This window comes from Sorex fumeus, unplaced genomic scaffold (assembly GCF_029834395.1).
Source record: "Sorex fumeus unplaced genomic scaffold, SorFum_2.1 ptg000024l, whole genome shotgun sequence".
Taxonomy (NCBI): Eukaryota; Metazoa; Chordata; class Mammalia; order Eulipotyphla; family Soricidae; genus Sorex; species Sorex fumeus.
In genome coordinates, this window is record NW_026606081.1 from 55,856,734 (window position 1) to 55,871,824 (window position 15,091).

General features: G+C 54.6%; 1 protein-coding gene across 5 annotated transcripts; it reads right to left on the reverse strand.

The window, feature by feature from the left end:
- Positions 1–897: 897 nt before the first annotated feature.
- Positions 898–12,377, reverse strand: TM6SF1 (transmembrane 6 superfamily member 1). Of its 5 annotated transcripts, none has more exons than XM_056114378.1 (10): positions 12,223–12,377; positions 9,740–9,843; positions 9,165–9,262; positions 8,700–8,803; positions 7,744–7,826; positions 6,214–6,335; positions 4,618–4,722; positions 3,893–3,985; positions 3,644–3,763; positions 898–1,678 (listed from the first exon to the last, which is right to left on the reverse strand). In XM_056114378.1, the coding sequence occupies exons 1-10, from the start codon at positions 12,312–12,314 to the stop codon at positions 1,487–1,489; spliced, it is 1,113 nt and encodes a 370-aa protein (XP_055970353.1). In that variant the 5' UTR covers positions 12,315–12,377; the 3' UTR covers positions 898–1,486. The 5 variants fall into 5 exon arrangements, with proteins under 5 accessions (XP_055970353.1, XP_055970352.1, XP_055970355.1 ...); XM_056114377.1 differs by having other exon boundaries at positions 6,121–6,335; XM_056114380.1 differs by lacking the exons at positions 8,700–8,803; positions 12,223–12,377 and having other exon boundaries at positions 6,121–6,335; positions 9,165–9,315; positions 9,740–9,810.
- Between the last annotated feature and the right edge of the window lie 2,714 nt (positions 12,378–15,091).

Below are 15,091 nucleotides of genomic sequence, written 5' to 3' on the forward strand. Positions count from 1 at the left end.
TAATGTGAGGTATTCATGTAATTCGTATATTAAAGCAGAAGTGGTAAACAGGAAGTTAACCGTAGAATCTAGTGCAGTTGAGGGTTTCTTGTTTTTTTCCCCCAACACTCTGGGCTCCAGGTTTTGGGAAGCATTGGTGGGAGGGAAGGGAATAGAAGGGAGAGGAATCACTTCCTGGTTGTCTGAGCTAATATTTCCCAGGGACAGGGCCCCGCACTCAGACCCTGGCAGTCCCCACGCATCCATACGGCCCTGTGTCCTCCTCTCAGTGACGAGCTAATACAGCTGTAAAACCTAGGGCCATCTGCAGTGATGAGGGTGACGGTGTGTGGGCTGAGGCAGCCCCAGTGCGCCCCCCACCCTGGGGTGCAGTACTGGCCTCTCGCCCGGTCCCTCCCACTCAGCAGAGACTAATTTTCCTTGTGACACACACTCTCCATTCCAAATAGGAACTGGTCACTGAGCTGGAAAAGGGTCCATGCCAGTTCTTTTTTCCCAAAAAAGGGCACTTTAAAAATTTTAAGTATATTGATTTGAATTAAAACTTGTGGGGGAAAAAAATGGAGGGGGAGTGGTATGCCTCCTGAGCAGTGCTCAGAGGGCCTGGGACCCCCCAGTGACACCCAGCCAACCAGGTCAGCGGGCAGTGCTAGGGCCTGAGGACGAGGTGCTTATCCGGCCCTGCCCTGTTCAGGGCTGGACCTAGGTCACCCCTGACCCTACCCTATCTCCCCCACCCCTAAAAATGGTGAAATGTAATTTACTCATCAAAATATCTCTTGAATTCTCACCCTAAAGTGAATGTATATGACATTTTGAATTGGAACATATAACTGACAGATTTTTTAAATAAAAAAGCCTAAAGACTATGAAACTTTCTGAAAGTATTTATCTTCATCAAAAGCAAAAAAGAATTTTATTAAAAATGTATACAGAAATATTTTCAGTTATCAATAAAACAAGAATTTGTATCAGCCACAAAAATATTTTGTAGTAAAAGCAGTTTTTAAAACAACAGTAAATAATATGCTTTCCTCAGAACAACATTTTGAAACAAGAGTTTTAAATAATTCTGGTGATTTGCCTTGTAAGTTGAGGTTGATAATGAAGCATACATCTATCTTTGCAAACAATATTGCTCCAATCTGTATTTGCAATTTTGAATTTGTTCATAGGTACACAACATGTTTACTTTGGACAGTTTTGGTTTGGGGTTGTAGGAACTAAATTGTAACTTTTAGCGTGTATTATACTGTGTGCAAATAGAATATTGATATGATCATCAGGTTCGTTCACAAGTAATTTTGAATGCGTTTCTTGAAACAGTCAGCAGTTTTCCTTCAGAAAAAGAGGCTTTGCCCTCCCAGTCCCACCTGCGGGTCCACACGGGTAGTGCAGAGCAGGAATTGCCATTCCCAAGCCCCTGGACCTGAGGAGGGAGGGCTCAGCATCACCAAGGTCGGTGGGAGAACAGGAAGACATGTTTTCATTCGACTTTTTCATCCACCTTTGTTGTTACAAAGAACTCTGGCTTGTGGATACAGCGGTAGGCCAGGAGCTGCGGAAGAACTCCATAGGCTACGTTTAATGCTAGGAAAAGAATTTTCGAGTCTTCCGGGACTCTGTAGACATAAGCAGTTCTAGCGTGTAGAGAAGCACCGATGTGAGAGAACTGAGCCTGTTGGATTTAAAAAAGTAAGAGGGGTGGAGGAGTGTGACTTTTCTGTTCACTTGGATGCAAAGGGAGTTCCGAATGACCCCTTCACTCCTGCCTCTCAGAACTAGTACATCCAACCCCCGCCCCCGTCTGTGATATCCCATGGCCTGCGGACCTTCTTGAAGTGCTCGAGATCACCCCTCCTTAGCATGGCTTTGTTCCGCCAGTTGTTTTCAACCCGACATGCCCCAGACCAAACATGAGTGCCTCTGTTTAACAGGAAAACATGAATAAAATCTCAGTTCTGATCTGCGCGTTATAGACACTCTGTAGGGGACTTAGCTGTAACTTAACAAACATGTTCCACTGAAAAGGAACCGAGCGCAGAGTGGAGGGGCTGAGATACTTGCAGATGATCTACAGAGAAGCTCTGGGAAACTCCGCTCCACTGACTAAGGACTGGAAGCCTTTTCTTACATGCTTCTGTTCATTCATTCCCTTGATTTATATGTAACTCTGAAACTACCAAGGTTTGGGGCAGGAGTGATAGTATAACAGGTAGGGCATTTGCCTTGCCCCTGAACAACCTGGGTTTGATCCCCAGCACCCCATCTGGTCCCCTGAACCATTGGGAGTTGAGACCTGAGCACTGCCAGGTGTGGCCCCAAAACAAAGTAAATAAAAAGACGACCACGTGTTGTTTTATAAAATATGAATGTTGCCACCTGGGTGGGTGGAGGTTAGGGTATGGCTGCTTGTTATAAAGTGGTTTTTCGAATCAGAGGCTCATTTACTGAAAGATCTGGCTCAACGTTTGCCAAACACAAAGGCTAGAGCTTCTCATTTCTGCTGGATTTGTCCAGAACAAACATTCAAATGTGTCTGGTTAGTTGGTTTGTTTTGATTTGTGTTTTTTGTTTTTGTTTTTTTAAGATGTGGGGGGCCATACTCAGGGGTGCTCGGGGCTTACCCCTGGCTCTGCACTCAGGAATTGCTCCTGGCAGTGCTCAAGTGACCATAGAGGTTGCTGAGGAATGAATCTGGGTCAGCTCCCTCAGGGCAGGCTCCCTACGTGCTGGACTACCTTTCTGGTCCCTGGTGGTCTTTTCTTGATCCCCCTCTTTTTCCTTGAAAATAACTCTTGATCTTTCTTTTAAGCACAGAGAAACCCTCTTTTCAAAGGCTTCTGAGAGGGTTTTCTCAGAACCTTGTATCACTGCAACAGATCTTCACTTCTGTGTCTTAATGAAATTCAAGATCCACATGAATAAGGGATTGGAAATCTCAATGTAAGTGGCAAATTATTAATGGGGACCAAAGGGAAGAGACGTGTATTATAAACTACAGGCACAGAAGTAACAGGAAAAGCTCAATTTGCTCTCAGTATATAAGTTCCCTTCCACTTCCTTCTATCTGAAATGAAGAAGGAAAGGAAAAAGCTTCCACAAGCTTCCCTGGATAGATCTAGATGACAGTCAAGGACAACAAGTTTTGGGGGCTCTGGTATAATTTTGCTACTCTTCAGAGATAAAAATTAAGTTGGGCTGGCGAGGTAGAACAGACATTGGAAGGCGCTTGCCTTGCATGAAACAGCCTGGGTGCCTTTTGCATATAGTCCCGAGCATCATCAGGAGTTACTCCTGAATACCATAGAAAGAAAGGAAGTTGGTGTGACATGTCGCCATGCCCAGCCCCTGCGACTCCGGCACTGTGACTTGAAAGACCCTGGCTGCCTGTGCTCTCCCACCGGCCTGCAGCGGTCTGTGTGCCCTTTGCCACTGACCTTCAGCCCGTTTCCTCACGTGTGCCAGCAGATGTTATGTCTCCAGTGCAGAGGCTGTGAGGTATTCTTTGTGCCATCCATACAGGGAGCTCATAGCCATGCCCCGCCCTCACACAGGAGCATTCCCTGGCTCAGAGGCAGGCCCCACGTGCCCCCCACCATCACCACCACCGTGCTTCCCTCTTGCTGTTGCTGCCCAGTACCTGAGCTAGCCCTCCTGCGTGGACCAGCGTCATGTCAGGCATCCAGGAGCACCCAGGGACCACCAAGCCATAAAGTGCGAGCACATAGTAAGGGACAGAGTAGAACAGATACACCAGCATCTATAGTAAACAAAGAGAGATCAGCAAATGTATGCCTCACAAAAGCACCCATAACAATCTCAGAAAGTTCCCGCTTCCTATACGAAATCACATAAAAAAAAAAATTCAGAAAATTTGGAATCCACTGACCTGGATCTTAGGATACGCTGCGGGGTCCTTCAGGTAAGGCTCTTGAAACTGCGTGTAGAGCCGGCAGAGCTCAGCTGGGCAGTCCAGAGCAATCTGAGGACAAAGAGGAATCCGTGATGAAGAGACAGTTTCATGTGGCACTTAGCTTTGCCATAAGGCTCAGCTTCCAGGGTTCATCGCAAGCTGCCTCACTGTTTCAGGAGGATATGTTCAGGGATGAAGGGACTTGCCTCCCACCAATCCCAGTTAGATCCCCAGCACCACATCACCAGAAGTGACCCTGAGCGCCACCAGGTATAGTCCAAATATATATATTTTTAATTAAAAAAAAAAAGAGTATGTCTTGTAGACTCTCAGGAGTAAAGGGGCAAGAACCCAGAGGTTTCCTCCGGAAAGCAGGGAATGGAAGCCAAGCAGGCATTTCAGGGACCTTCTGGGATTCGGCCAAGCATCTGGGTTTGGCTGGGCACAACTGTTCCGCTTGCCCTGGGAATGACGGACTCATCTTCTTGTGCTTTGCAAGATTCAAAGCATCTTCCTCCCCAGTGGGTGTCAGTCGGTACAATGGGCCCCAACCTTGTGAAACACCTGCACTAGCCCCACATTCCCACCTGCATCTCCTTGCATCTGTGGCTGGACCCGGGTGGGTGGGGCATGGCAGGAAGTGGGGCCAGGCCTGGCTCTGTTCTAGGGAGGGCCCGTGTCAGAACTACACACCCGCTTACCAGGCCTCGGAACAGGCAAAAGGCGGCCGCCAGCAGGAGACCCATCACCAGCAGGAGGTCCGGAGGTCTGCGCAGCAATGCCTGGGCTTGCACCTCCTGGACCACCTAGGCGAGACTTTGTGATAATGGAGCAGGCCCCGTCTGGGGCTCACCTAATATTAGAGCATCATCTGTCTGCCCGTGTCACCTCACCCCTGAAGGGAGACAGAGCCAGGACGGCTTTACAGCTGTCTCCTTGAAATCACATTTTCGTAATTAAAATGTGTGACCAGTTTTTCAAAAGGTCCTAGCCCATCACATGTCCCTCAGTGACACCGTTTTCCCAGTCATAACACACACGAGCACAGTCTGCACAGGATGCAGTGAAGGCGGCATATGGCCCATAGTCTGCTGGGGTTCCTTTGCTGGCCGCGTCACCCACCTACTGTTGGCCAGCCTGTGGCAGCTCTTCTCCTGCCCCAGGTGGACATGGAAGATGTCCACAGCTTTTGCACTGCCCTTGCATGATGGGGAGCAACTGTCTGTGTGTCTGGCAACATCTGGACTCCCAGAGGTGGAGTCACGGGGTTTGAACATGGAGTCACGCCCCATGCAGCTCTACTGCCCTCAACTCTGAGATGGCCGGCTTCCCTGGGTACATGCCATCTCAGCATGAAAACAAGGAAGTCTTTGTCACTTGTCAGTGACAGAAGTGCCGCTGGCAGGATGGAAATGACAAACTGAAGCCAAGTTTACTTTTGCCTTTCCTTGTTCTTTTTTTCCTTTTTGGGTCACACCCAGCCCTGCTTAGAGGCTACTCCCAGCTCAGTGCTCAGGAGTCACTCCTGGCAGGGCTTGGAGAACCATATGTGGTGCCTATGGCACTCAGCCTGCTCGCTCTCTCTCTCTCTCTCTCTCTCTCTCTCTCTCTCTCTCTCTCTCTCTCTCTCCCACCCCCTTTTCTTTTCCAACAGCCACCTCATTACTTAAAGGATGGTGAGGGGATACCCCGGCTGGGTCAACCTCAGGGAGCCACAGTCTGGAAACTAAATGCCTTCACTGATTCTATTGCAAATTTTTTGTGAGATGAATACTCAGGTCCACATGGTCTTACCTAGTAACTCATGTTTTGAAGTCAGTTCTACCGAAAGGTTCTTGCTTAAAGCTCTGAACCCTATAAACCAGCAATGCCCCAAGTGGGCTGTATCGTGCCCCCCGGGGAGGGGGGAGCAGGGCATGTTGTGTTCTCTTAAAGAGGGCAGAGTTCCATAGAGTGCTGAGGAAGCTTCTTTCCGCGGGGGGAGGTCAGCCAAATCTGCTGTGAACTGAGGACCTGAATGAAGTGCCTCCCAGGCCCCCGTGCCAGGTTGTGCTGAAGATGCTCATATGCCTTGACTCAGGCCCCACCACCCTGAGTTCTGTGAAGAACTTAGGGGGTGGAGCTCGGGGGTCACTGGCATGGGTACCTTGAAAGGGATGTCCTGAGGCCACCATGTTTGATAAACAGGTTCCTGAGCCCCTTACCAGGGCATGGCCAGCACTTCGGGTCAGTCCAGCTATGCTGAGCACTGGACCTGTGAGTGTGAGGACAGGTTCTGTAGAACAGAGCAGAATCACCTTGGAGGAGTAATTGCAGTTTTCGGGGGGCTGCTGATAGATTCTGAAAGCGGCCCAGACAGAAAGGCAGGCATACGGCACGCTCAAGAAAACCGCTGGGCAGAAGCGAGCCCCATACTTCCCTAGAGAGAGAGAGAGAGAGAAGATTGCCAGGCACATCCATGCGCCATGAGACTGGTACCCTCCCAACCCAGAGACTCTCCCGGTGGTGCTCAGCCCAGCCATTCCTGCCTGGAGCTCAGTGCTCAGGCTCAGCGTTGCTGAAGGCAACCACAGCCACACCTAGAGGTAAGCACAGTGGGGACAAGGTGGTCCCAGGGATCAAACTCCGCCTCCAGCGTGCAGTGTACCTGGTCCGCGCTGCCCTCCCTGGCCCGAGACAGGAAGTTTTGGTTTTGAGGTATTTATTTTTGGGGGAAGGGGGTATGGGGGCATCTTGCGCGGGGGCGGCGAGGGGATGCTAAGGCCAATCCTGGTGACACTGGCCCAGCCAGACCAGCTGACTGATGTGGCATCTTCACCCATGGTGCTGTGATTGCCTGTAGCACCAACGACCACTACAGCGGCCTTGCGGGTGTTTGGGGTCTCCGGGGCCACACCTGCTGGTGCTCCATGGTCACGTGCATGTGGTAGGAACCAAACTTGGACCTTCCACATGCAAAGCCCACTGGGCCTCTCTGACCTCAATAAAGTATTTTTAATAAGATGAAGTAAAAGCCAGTATAGTATATTAAATGTTTATTAATAGACATTCTCGGAGAGCCCGGCAAGCTACCGAGAGTATTCGATATGCCAGACACAGTAACAACAAAGTCTCCAATGGAGACGTTACTGGGCCCGCTCTAGCAAATCGACGATCAACGGGAGGGCCTTTACCTTTTAACTTTTTAATAGACATGTCCTGCCTACTGTTTTCAAAAGTATATTTAATAATACTATGACTCCTTGCATGCACCAATAATACCCTCTTTCACATTAACTTTCCAAACTAAATTTTCAGGTCCTTTAATGGGGTTCCCATAGGGTGTCAGGAGCTATATGAAGTCTCTGTTTTGGGTTTTTTTGTTTGTTTTGTCTTTATGGGTCACACCTGGTGTGCTCAGAGTTACTCCTGGCTCTGCACTCAGGAATCACTCCTGGTGGTGCTCGGAAGACCATATGGGACGCCAGGGATTGAACCTGGTTCGGTTGCATGCAAGGCAAACGCCCTACCCGCTGGACTATGACTCCAGCCCCTTTATGAAGTATTTGTACACTAAAAATACACAAAGTTCATCGACTTTCTCCTGCTATTTCCTCCTAAAATGTGAGGCGTCACCCTGCTACACTGTCTATGTCATGTGCTTTTAAAAATTCAAGGGGTTTCTTCAGGAAGGAGAGACCATGAAAGGGAAAGGAAGAATTCTTTCAAGCAGCTTTCTGGTGAGTTGAGAATTTCTTGTTCTGTTATAACCAAAATACCTGCTCTCTTTCAAAACAATCCCCATTGTTTCAGAAAAGGAAAGAAATCTTAAGAGAAAGGTTTCTTACCTACAATGTTTCCTGGCACGAACACAATAATGCTCATTAAAACAGACCCGACCCAGTAGAGGCCGATGGTTCTGTAACTCTCCCTGAAATAGAGAAACCAGCCTGGATTTAGTGCTCGTCTCCAGGCACCACTAGTGGACGTCCCACCATCCCAGTCACCCGTGTCTGGCCAAGTCTATATTTCCCCAACAGAGACGGGCAGAGGACTGCTGCTGCAGAGCTATTCTACTCTCTTCACAGGACCCTGGGGTTCCCCCTGCCATCTATAGATGCATCGCACGGCCAGATGGGGACCACAGGGCACGGCATTGGAGAACATGTTCACCAAGCGAGGTGAGTGGGACTCCACGTTCTCATGGGGCAGCCTGAGCCAGGGACGATGAGTGCCCCGGCCCTCAGACGGCTCTACCTCTAAGAGGCTCAGAAAGCCACGCAGGAGATTCCCAAGGGGACCCCAAACGGGGCAGCCTGTCTCCTTCCTGCCACGCTGCACCCTACCCCACCCATGGCAGATTCCAGAGCCTCTACATGGGTCCCCAGCATTCCTGGAAATGTAGGGTGAGTCTCAGAGCTGGGGCATATCCACTTCTGGGGAAGAAGCTGGTTCCTAGAGACCCCCAGAGCTGCCAGTCAGGGAAGCCAGCAGAGAGGTGGGCATGGACCTCACCAGCTACGCTGCGGCTCCAGGGTGGCCAGGGACCCCAGTGGACTGCAGCGACAACACCCCAGGGCTCAGGAATGAAGCCCCTGGAGCTAGACACACGGTGCCAGGCTCTCCAGGTCTCCCTCGTGTCCTCGAAAGGGGAACCACAGCCAGCCCCCAGCCCCATGCACCCCAGTGCACACACATGCTTCTGAGGGTCCCTCCCCGCCGCCCCCACCGTTCCCCCTGGCTAAAGCGAGACCCAAGCCTGACAGTGCTGGAACAGGACTGGGCGTGGGGTCCCCTCACTCACTCCCAGGCGATGGCAGCCACCATGACCAGGTACATGAGGTAGTGTGCCGAGCCGTCCCAGTAGCACAGCATGTGCCCATGCGCGGTATTCAGGTGTGGTTCCCCCTGCGGAAGCAGGAAGCACAGCCAGGACAGTCCAGGGACGGGCAGGAGCAGGCTCTCGGTGCCCACATGCCCCGATGCCCATACAGGACAGGGTGGGCAGAGAAGCTGCATTGCCCCAGGTGCCCTGGGCAAGTGGCCTCACCAACACTAAGTGACACTGATATGTCAGCTAGACTCACAGGTGCACAGAGGTGCTGTTCTCAGTGACTCACACCACGGGGCAGTGGGGGGCCAGCTGTGAGGGAGAGGCCAGAGATGGTTCTGTGCTCTCTCCCACCCTGACCCCTGCCTGTTCCAGTGTCCCACAGGCCAGGCCACGTCAGGGCCCTCCTGTTGGGCCGAGGCTATGGCCAGCCCGTACCTCTCTTAGGAAGTGGGTCATGAAGCCGTCCACCACCCCGTCCTGCTCCAGTCCCACGATGAGGTTCCCCACGCTGACGAAGCCGAACACAGCATACACTGGAGCAGAGAGTGCAGCTCAGCGGATGGGGACGTGGTCAGCTAAGCCTCGACTGTCCCAGAGGGATCCCCGGGTCATACCCCCGTCCTGCACCCCACCCGGGCATCTGGAAGTAGGGAGACAAGTGCCGGATCCAAGAGTGGCCCCGAAAAGGAAATGACTCATGACAGCTATGCCACAGGGCCCGTGCAGCATGCCCAGGGGCCTGGCCACTCCTCTCTGTAGCTGGACAGCGGCTTCAGGAAGGGAGGCCAGTGACCTGACACATGGGTACAGATGCCAGGCTCCCTGCAAGTAGGTGGTTGGGAAGGGGTCAGAAGTCAGGGGTCAGGGCAGCTAGGGTAGGGTGAGAGATCTGTGGGGAGGCGGCAGCTTGGATCCAAGCGCACAGTAGCCCTGAAACTGTTTACACATGCGGCCACTTTCATCAGTGGCTTCAGCACATGCTCAGAAGCCACGAACACCCGCGGACGTACCGTAGAAGAGAGGATCCCGCGGCGGCTTTCTCTTCACCAGGACCCGGGCCAGCAGGGCAACCAGGAGCAGGATGAGGCCAGCAACACCCACCACGATCCAGGAACTGCAGCAGCCCAGAACAGGGAGGCGGTGACCCCGGCTGCTTATCGCCATGCACAGGCTGGGGCTGGAATTTCCTGCCTCTGCCTGCAGTGCCTGCCACGGGTGCCAGGAGCACCCCTCAACCCTCCCACCCCCCCTCCTCCTGCTCACCCCTCTCTCAGACTAGACATGTCTCCCAGCTGAAAGAAGGATCACAGATCATGAGTAGACTCGGAGGGCCAGAGAACAAGACCATGGCATGAGGGATGGATGGATGGATGGATGGATGGATGGATGGATGGACGGACGGACGGACGGACGGATGAGGAGTTGGTGACATACTTATGAGGGATGATGGATAGTGGCTGTAGACTGTAGACAGAGAGAGATGGAGGGGTGGCAGGGGGGTGGACCGTTCTGTTAGCACAGGGCTGATGGATTCATTCCCTGCAGTGGGCATCAGTAGGGGCTCAGAGTGCTCCCGTCGGATGAGCTGGAGGAAGGGAGGCAGGAGAGGAAACTTGTGTGCTGGGCCCCCCTGTGGGACAGAGGGAGGAAGTCGGGGCTGCTGTGGAGCAGTGAACTCAACCGGGGGCATCTGAGCCCCACCGTAAGGGAGGCGCAAAGAAGGCCACGAAACTGGGGCAGCATCAGCAGGTCCCCTGGCACCAGCAAGTGCAGGAGGAGGTGCCGCAAACAGGGCAGGGGGCTGGGAAGAGCGACTGGCTAGAGAGAGGATACCAGAGAGGGAGCAGCGCATACATTGTGTGTGTGTGTGTGTGTGTTACTGAGTGTGAGCATGTGTGATTGCGTGTGTGAATGTGTGTTATTGGTGTGACTGTGTGAATGTGTGTGGGGGGGGGTGTGAATATGTGACTGGGTGTGTGATTATGTGAGTGTGTGTGCATGAGTGTGTGACTGTGTGTTTGAGGGAGGAAGGGAATCAGAATCTCAACTTTTTCCTAACCCCTCAAGCTAAATTGCTTTTTAAACTTTTTTTAGTTTTGGGGCTACACTTGGCAGTGCTCAGGGTATACTCCTGGCCCTGTGCTCAGAAATCATTCCTGGCAGGGCTTAAGGTGCTGGAGACTGAACTACCTACAAGCTCTACCTGCTATCCTGTCACTCTGGCCCCTTCTTTTGCTTCTGTTCAGACTTTCCCGAGAGGCCTTACTCTTACGGAAAGAAAGATCCAGCACCTCTCCTGCCTCCCCTCCCCCCTCCTGCCCACAATCCCATGCTGGTGGGAGCACCCCAGAGGGCGCTGTGGCCTGAGGTAAGTCTGATCCCCAGAGAGACACAGTCCTGGGTTCAGCATCCTGCTGTGCCGCCCCAGGAACAGCCACTCTGGAGCAAGCTCAGGTGGGCCTGGCCTGGGGCTGGGGGACCAGGAACCCCAGAGGGGGACAGCAGAGGGAGGGGTGAGAGGCCACTGCTGTGCAGAGGGACGCAAAGGTGACCCAGCAGTCCTCTCTGGAGCTCTGTGCCACCGGTGCCCCCAACTGGCCTGCCTGCAGCCAGTTCTGCTGCCACCCCAACAGAGACCCGCGCCAGCCTCTCCACGTCCCTCCAGCTCTGCACCCTGGAGTCTCCTTACAGTCACTTCATTCAAGAGGCCCTCCCTGACCACCAGCCTCCTCCTTCTTGGCATCACCCCACTCCCTCTGCGGGCACCTGTCTTCACATGTCCTCCCACCCCTTTCCTGGAGATGCCCACTGCAAGCTGGGCAGAAATGGGGAGGAGGAGCAGGGACAGGCCCTTGTCCCCAGCCCCAGGCCACTGCTGGCCAAAGTGGTCCAGAGTAGACAGTGCTCAGGGGACAGACCAGGTCCCTGTACAAGGCACAGTGCTCGTGGCCACCGCAGGGGGCAGGAGGAAGTCCCCTCCCCAAGGCAGCCGCTTTTCTGGCTGGAGGGTGCTGATGCAATTTCCTTAGCACCAAGTGCTGAGAGAATCAGGTTCCTTCCCCCTCGCCAGGGCCGCAGCCGAAGCCCTGGCAGCTGTCCCACCCTGCCAGCCAGCAACTGGCATGGGCCACCCAGCCCATGGTGGGCCCTGCCACCGCCCTCCTGCCCTGAGTCCTGCCACCGGGTCTCCAGCCCACTCGGGACAGAACACGGGCCGCCGGCCGGGTGGGGAAACTGAGGCCCACCCCACCCTTTTGCGCCCGGCCAGCCCCGGGTTCAGAGCTCGTCCTGCTGGCCCCGCTGCAGTTTCCACAATGAATACGAACTTCGAAGTCTGTGTGTGTCAGTGGAGCAGGTCCTGGAAGGCCAAAGCAACAGGGCGCCCCGGCCCCAGGCCGCCTCGCAGGAGGGTCCGCACCCACACCCGCCCCGGCATCCCGCACCCTCCCCCGACCGAGGCCGCCCGCACCCGCGTCGCGCCGCGCCCACTCACTCGTGCTGGGCCACCAGGTGGTTGAAGACGTAGGTGACCGGGATGGCCGAGAGGGACAGCACGAAGACCCCGGTGGCCGCAGAGGCGCTCATCGCTGCGCCCGCGCCCGCCGCGCGCCCTTCACCGCATCCCGCCCGGGCCCAGCTCGGCGCCCCGCCCCGCCTCCCCGAGCGCCGCGCCCCCCGCCGGCCGGCCCCGCCCCGCGCCCGCACCCCGCGCCCCCGCTGCCCTGCCCTGCCCTGCCGCGCACCCCACTTGCCCTGCCCTGCACCCAGCTGCCCTGCACCCGCACCCCAGCTGCCGCACTCCGCACCCGCACCCCACCTGCCTCGTCCCGCGCCCCGCGCCCCGCGCCCCGCGCCGAGCCTAGCACCCTGTGCCTTGTGCACACCCGCCCACAGCGCCCCCAGACAGCTGAGCAGCGAGGGGCAGTCCGGGACCCCGCTCAGGGGCGCTCCGGGGAGGGCGCCTGATCCTGCACACACGAAAGCACCACCTTCCGGTCCCCCCATCCATGAGAAGGACAGATGCCACCTGGGTGCCTCGCCGCAGCCCAGGCGCTAGCAAGTTCCTGCAAAGAGCTGGCAACTCCACTGCCGTTGACCTTGAGCAAGTCGCTTAACCTCTCTGTGCCTTTCCTGGTCTTGCCCCCAACACACACACACTCTGGGACCAGGTAGTAGCTGTTTAAGTATCAGCCTGAAAGCTGTTTCCCATAAGCCTGTTTGGGTTGAATGTGCCTTGGGACAAGCCTGGTTGGCAATTCAGCCCTAGACCATCCCCCCTTCCCCGCCTGCCCGCCTGCCTTTCTCAGCAGGGTCTTTCTCACTGGAAGTGGCTGGAAGCTCTGGGCTATGTTCCTGCTGGGGACAGGAGAAGGGGCAGCAGAGAAATGGTCAGGGGGTTTCCCAAGAGAACATGGTGACCAGGAGCCCTGGACTGCGGGGAGACCACACCCCCAGAAAAGGAACCTAGTCCACAGCTGTGCAGGACATTGCTGAAGCATGCATGCTAAGTGAATCTCTGGGCGGCATCCCCTCGGTGCCCCACCCCAAGACTTCCTGCAGAATCTAGAGCCATTTCTGTATGAAGAACTGGGGTTCAGGGAGGTTAGGGGCTTGCCCAAGCTCAGAGGGGAAAGAGTTCAGTTCAAAACCTGCACTGTGACACTTCTAGACTTGGTGCCTTAGAAATAAGACCCCAGAGGACCAGTGACTCAGTGCCAGAGTCTGGAGCCTAGAGCCCAATAGTCCCCAACTGCCCATGCACGCCCAAGGGCCTGACATGGTAGGGACTTGTGTTTGTCTCCGGAGTAATGGTCTCAGAAGCTGTGCACTCTGAGAGCATGGCTGGGAAATCTGACTCCACTGCGTGGAAGCAAAAATAGCACTGTGGAAGGCTCCATGCACCCCGGGACTAGAGCAAGGCAGTGCCCAGAGGCTGTGTGCTCTGTCACTGCATGCACCCCAGGACTGGGACGAGCCAGTGCTGGGTGACTGTGCTCAGTCACTGCCAGCATCCACCTGCTTCTTGCAGAAGTGGGAACGAGGTGGTCCATGCATGAGGCAGGAGCGCCGTGGTGTATGGGTCCCGTCTGATAGTTCTCACTTCCCACTGGCTGCATGCTCAGATGCAAAGTTGGCTTGTGTCTGACAAAAGCAGAACTGCGATAGCGGTGGTCTTGGGCTACTGGTCCAGGCACAGGCCGGAAACCGCCAGTCTGCTGTTGGCATGTGGGACACAGACTCTAATGGAGAACGCCAAGAGGATCACGCCACAGTTTCCACTCATAGGCCTTGTGGCCCAGGGAAAGCATGGTGCTCTGTGGGGATCACAGTCCCCAGGTCTAAGCTGGAGAAGGGACCAGAGAGTGGCCGGGCCAATCTAAGAGTCACTTAAGTTCCCCCGACACCAGACTCCTCGGTAACATCAGCAACCCAACTGGGCCACAGTGACTAAGGTAGTAGTGGTCAGTGGTGGTGGCTGTGTTCTAACACCTCAGGCAGAGCCAGGCCCCCCACAGATGACTGATAAAATTAAAAAACTGTGGAAACTGGGGGCTGGAGAGGCAGTCCAATAGGGAGGGCACTCACCTTGCACATGGCCCATCTGGGTTCAATCCCCAGCACCCCATATGGTAACCTGAGCACCACCAGGAATGATTCCTGAGTGCAGAGGAGTAAACTGAGCATCACTGGGTGTAGCCCAAAAACCCAAGGAGGAAGGTGGGGGTCACAGGACAGGACCAGAAGAGTATACGAGATAAAGGAAGTTAAGAATATACACAGGAGAAGTGATAGAGCAGGCAGGGCCAGTGTGGAGACAAGCGGGCCCAGCTGCCTAGTTTCCAAGCAACCACAGCAAGGAGGCCAACAGAAGCAGCAGTGACAGCCTCAGTGTCCGTAAGACGCAGCAGACCAGTTGGTCAGAGGAACTCTGCCTGATCGTGTAAAGGGACGCGGTGTCACTCGCTGTCACCGAGTAGGTATGTCCTCAGCAAGATTCCAGAACAAATATAGAAGCTCCCAGCACTGTCCCAGTATCCTCAAGGCAGGTGCCTGGCTGCTTGCCAAGCTGGGACCCAGGAAGAGACGCTCCCCAGGGCTGGGCTGGGCGCCGGGAGAAATAAATCTCCCAGTACTGGGAGGGGTGGAAATCCCCAGCAAATGTTCTGGCTGGGAGGAAGCCTGACCCTCCACCCTCCATTCAGCCATGCCAGCTGACTCCCCCCCCCCCCCCATCTCTCCACACCACAGTTTACAAAGAGGAAAGACCAACCTTGGTTGGTTTTGACCTGGTTGGTTCCACGGGATTGGCGAGCTAAAACAAGATGTGAAGGGCTGGACCCTCCCAGTGACCAGCACCCGAG

Bases quoted from the DNA above. Each gene is read 5' to 3' on its own strand.
- TM6SF1 (XM_056114377.1), bottom strand. From the start codon at position 12,314: ATGAGCGCCTCTGCGGCCACCGGGGTCTTCGTGCTGTCCCTCTCGGCC. The intron at 7,827-8,699 runs GTGAGTGAGGGG...TCTCTATTTCAG, and splicing joins GTGGCTGCCATCGCCTGGGA to GGAGAGTTACAGAACCATCG. The intron at 6,336-7,743 runs GTAAGAAACCTT...CTCTCTCTCTAG, and splicing joins CGTGCCAGGAAACATTGTAG to GGAAGTATGGGGCTCGCTTC.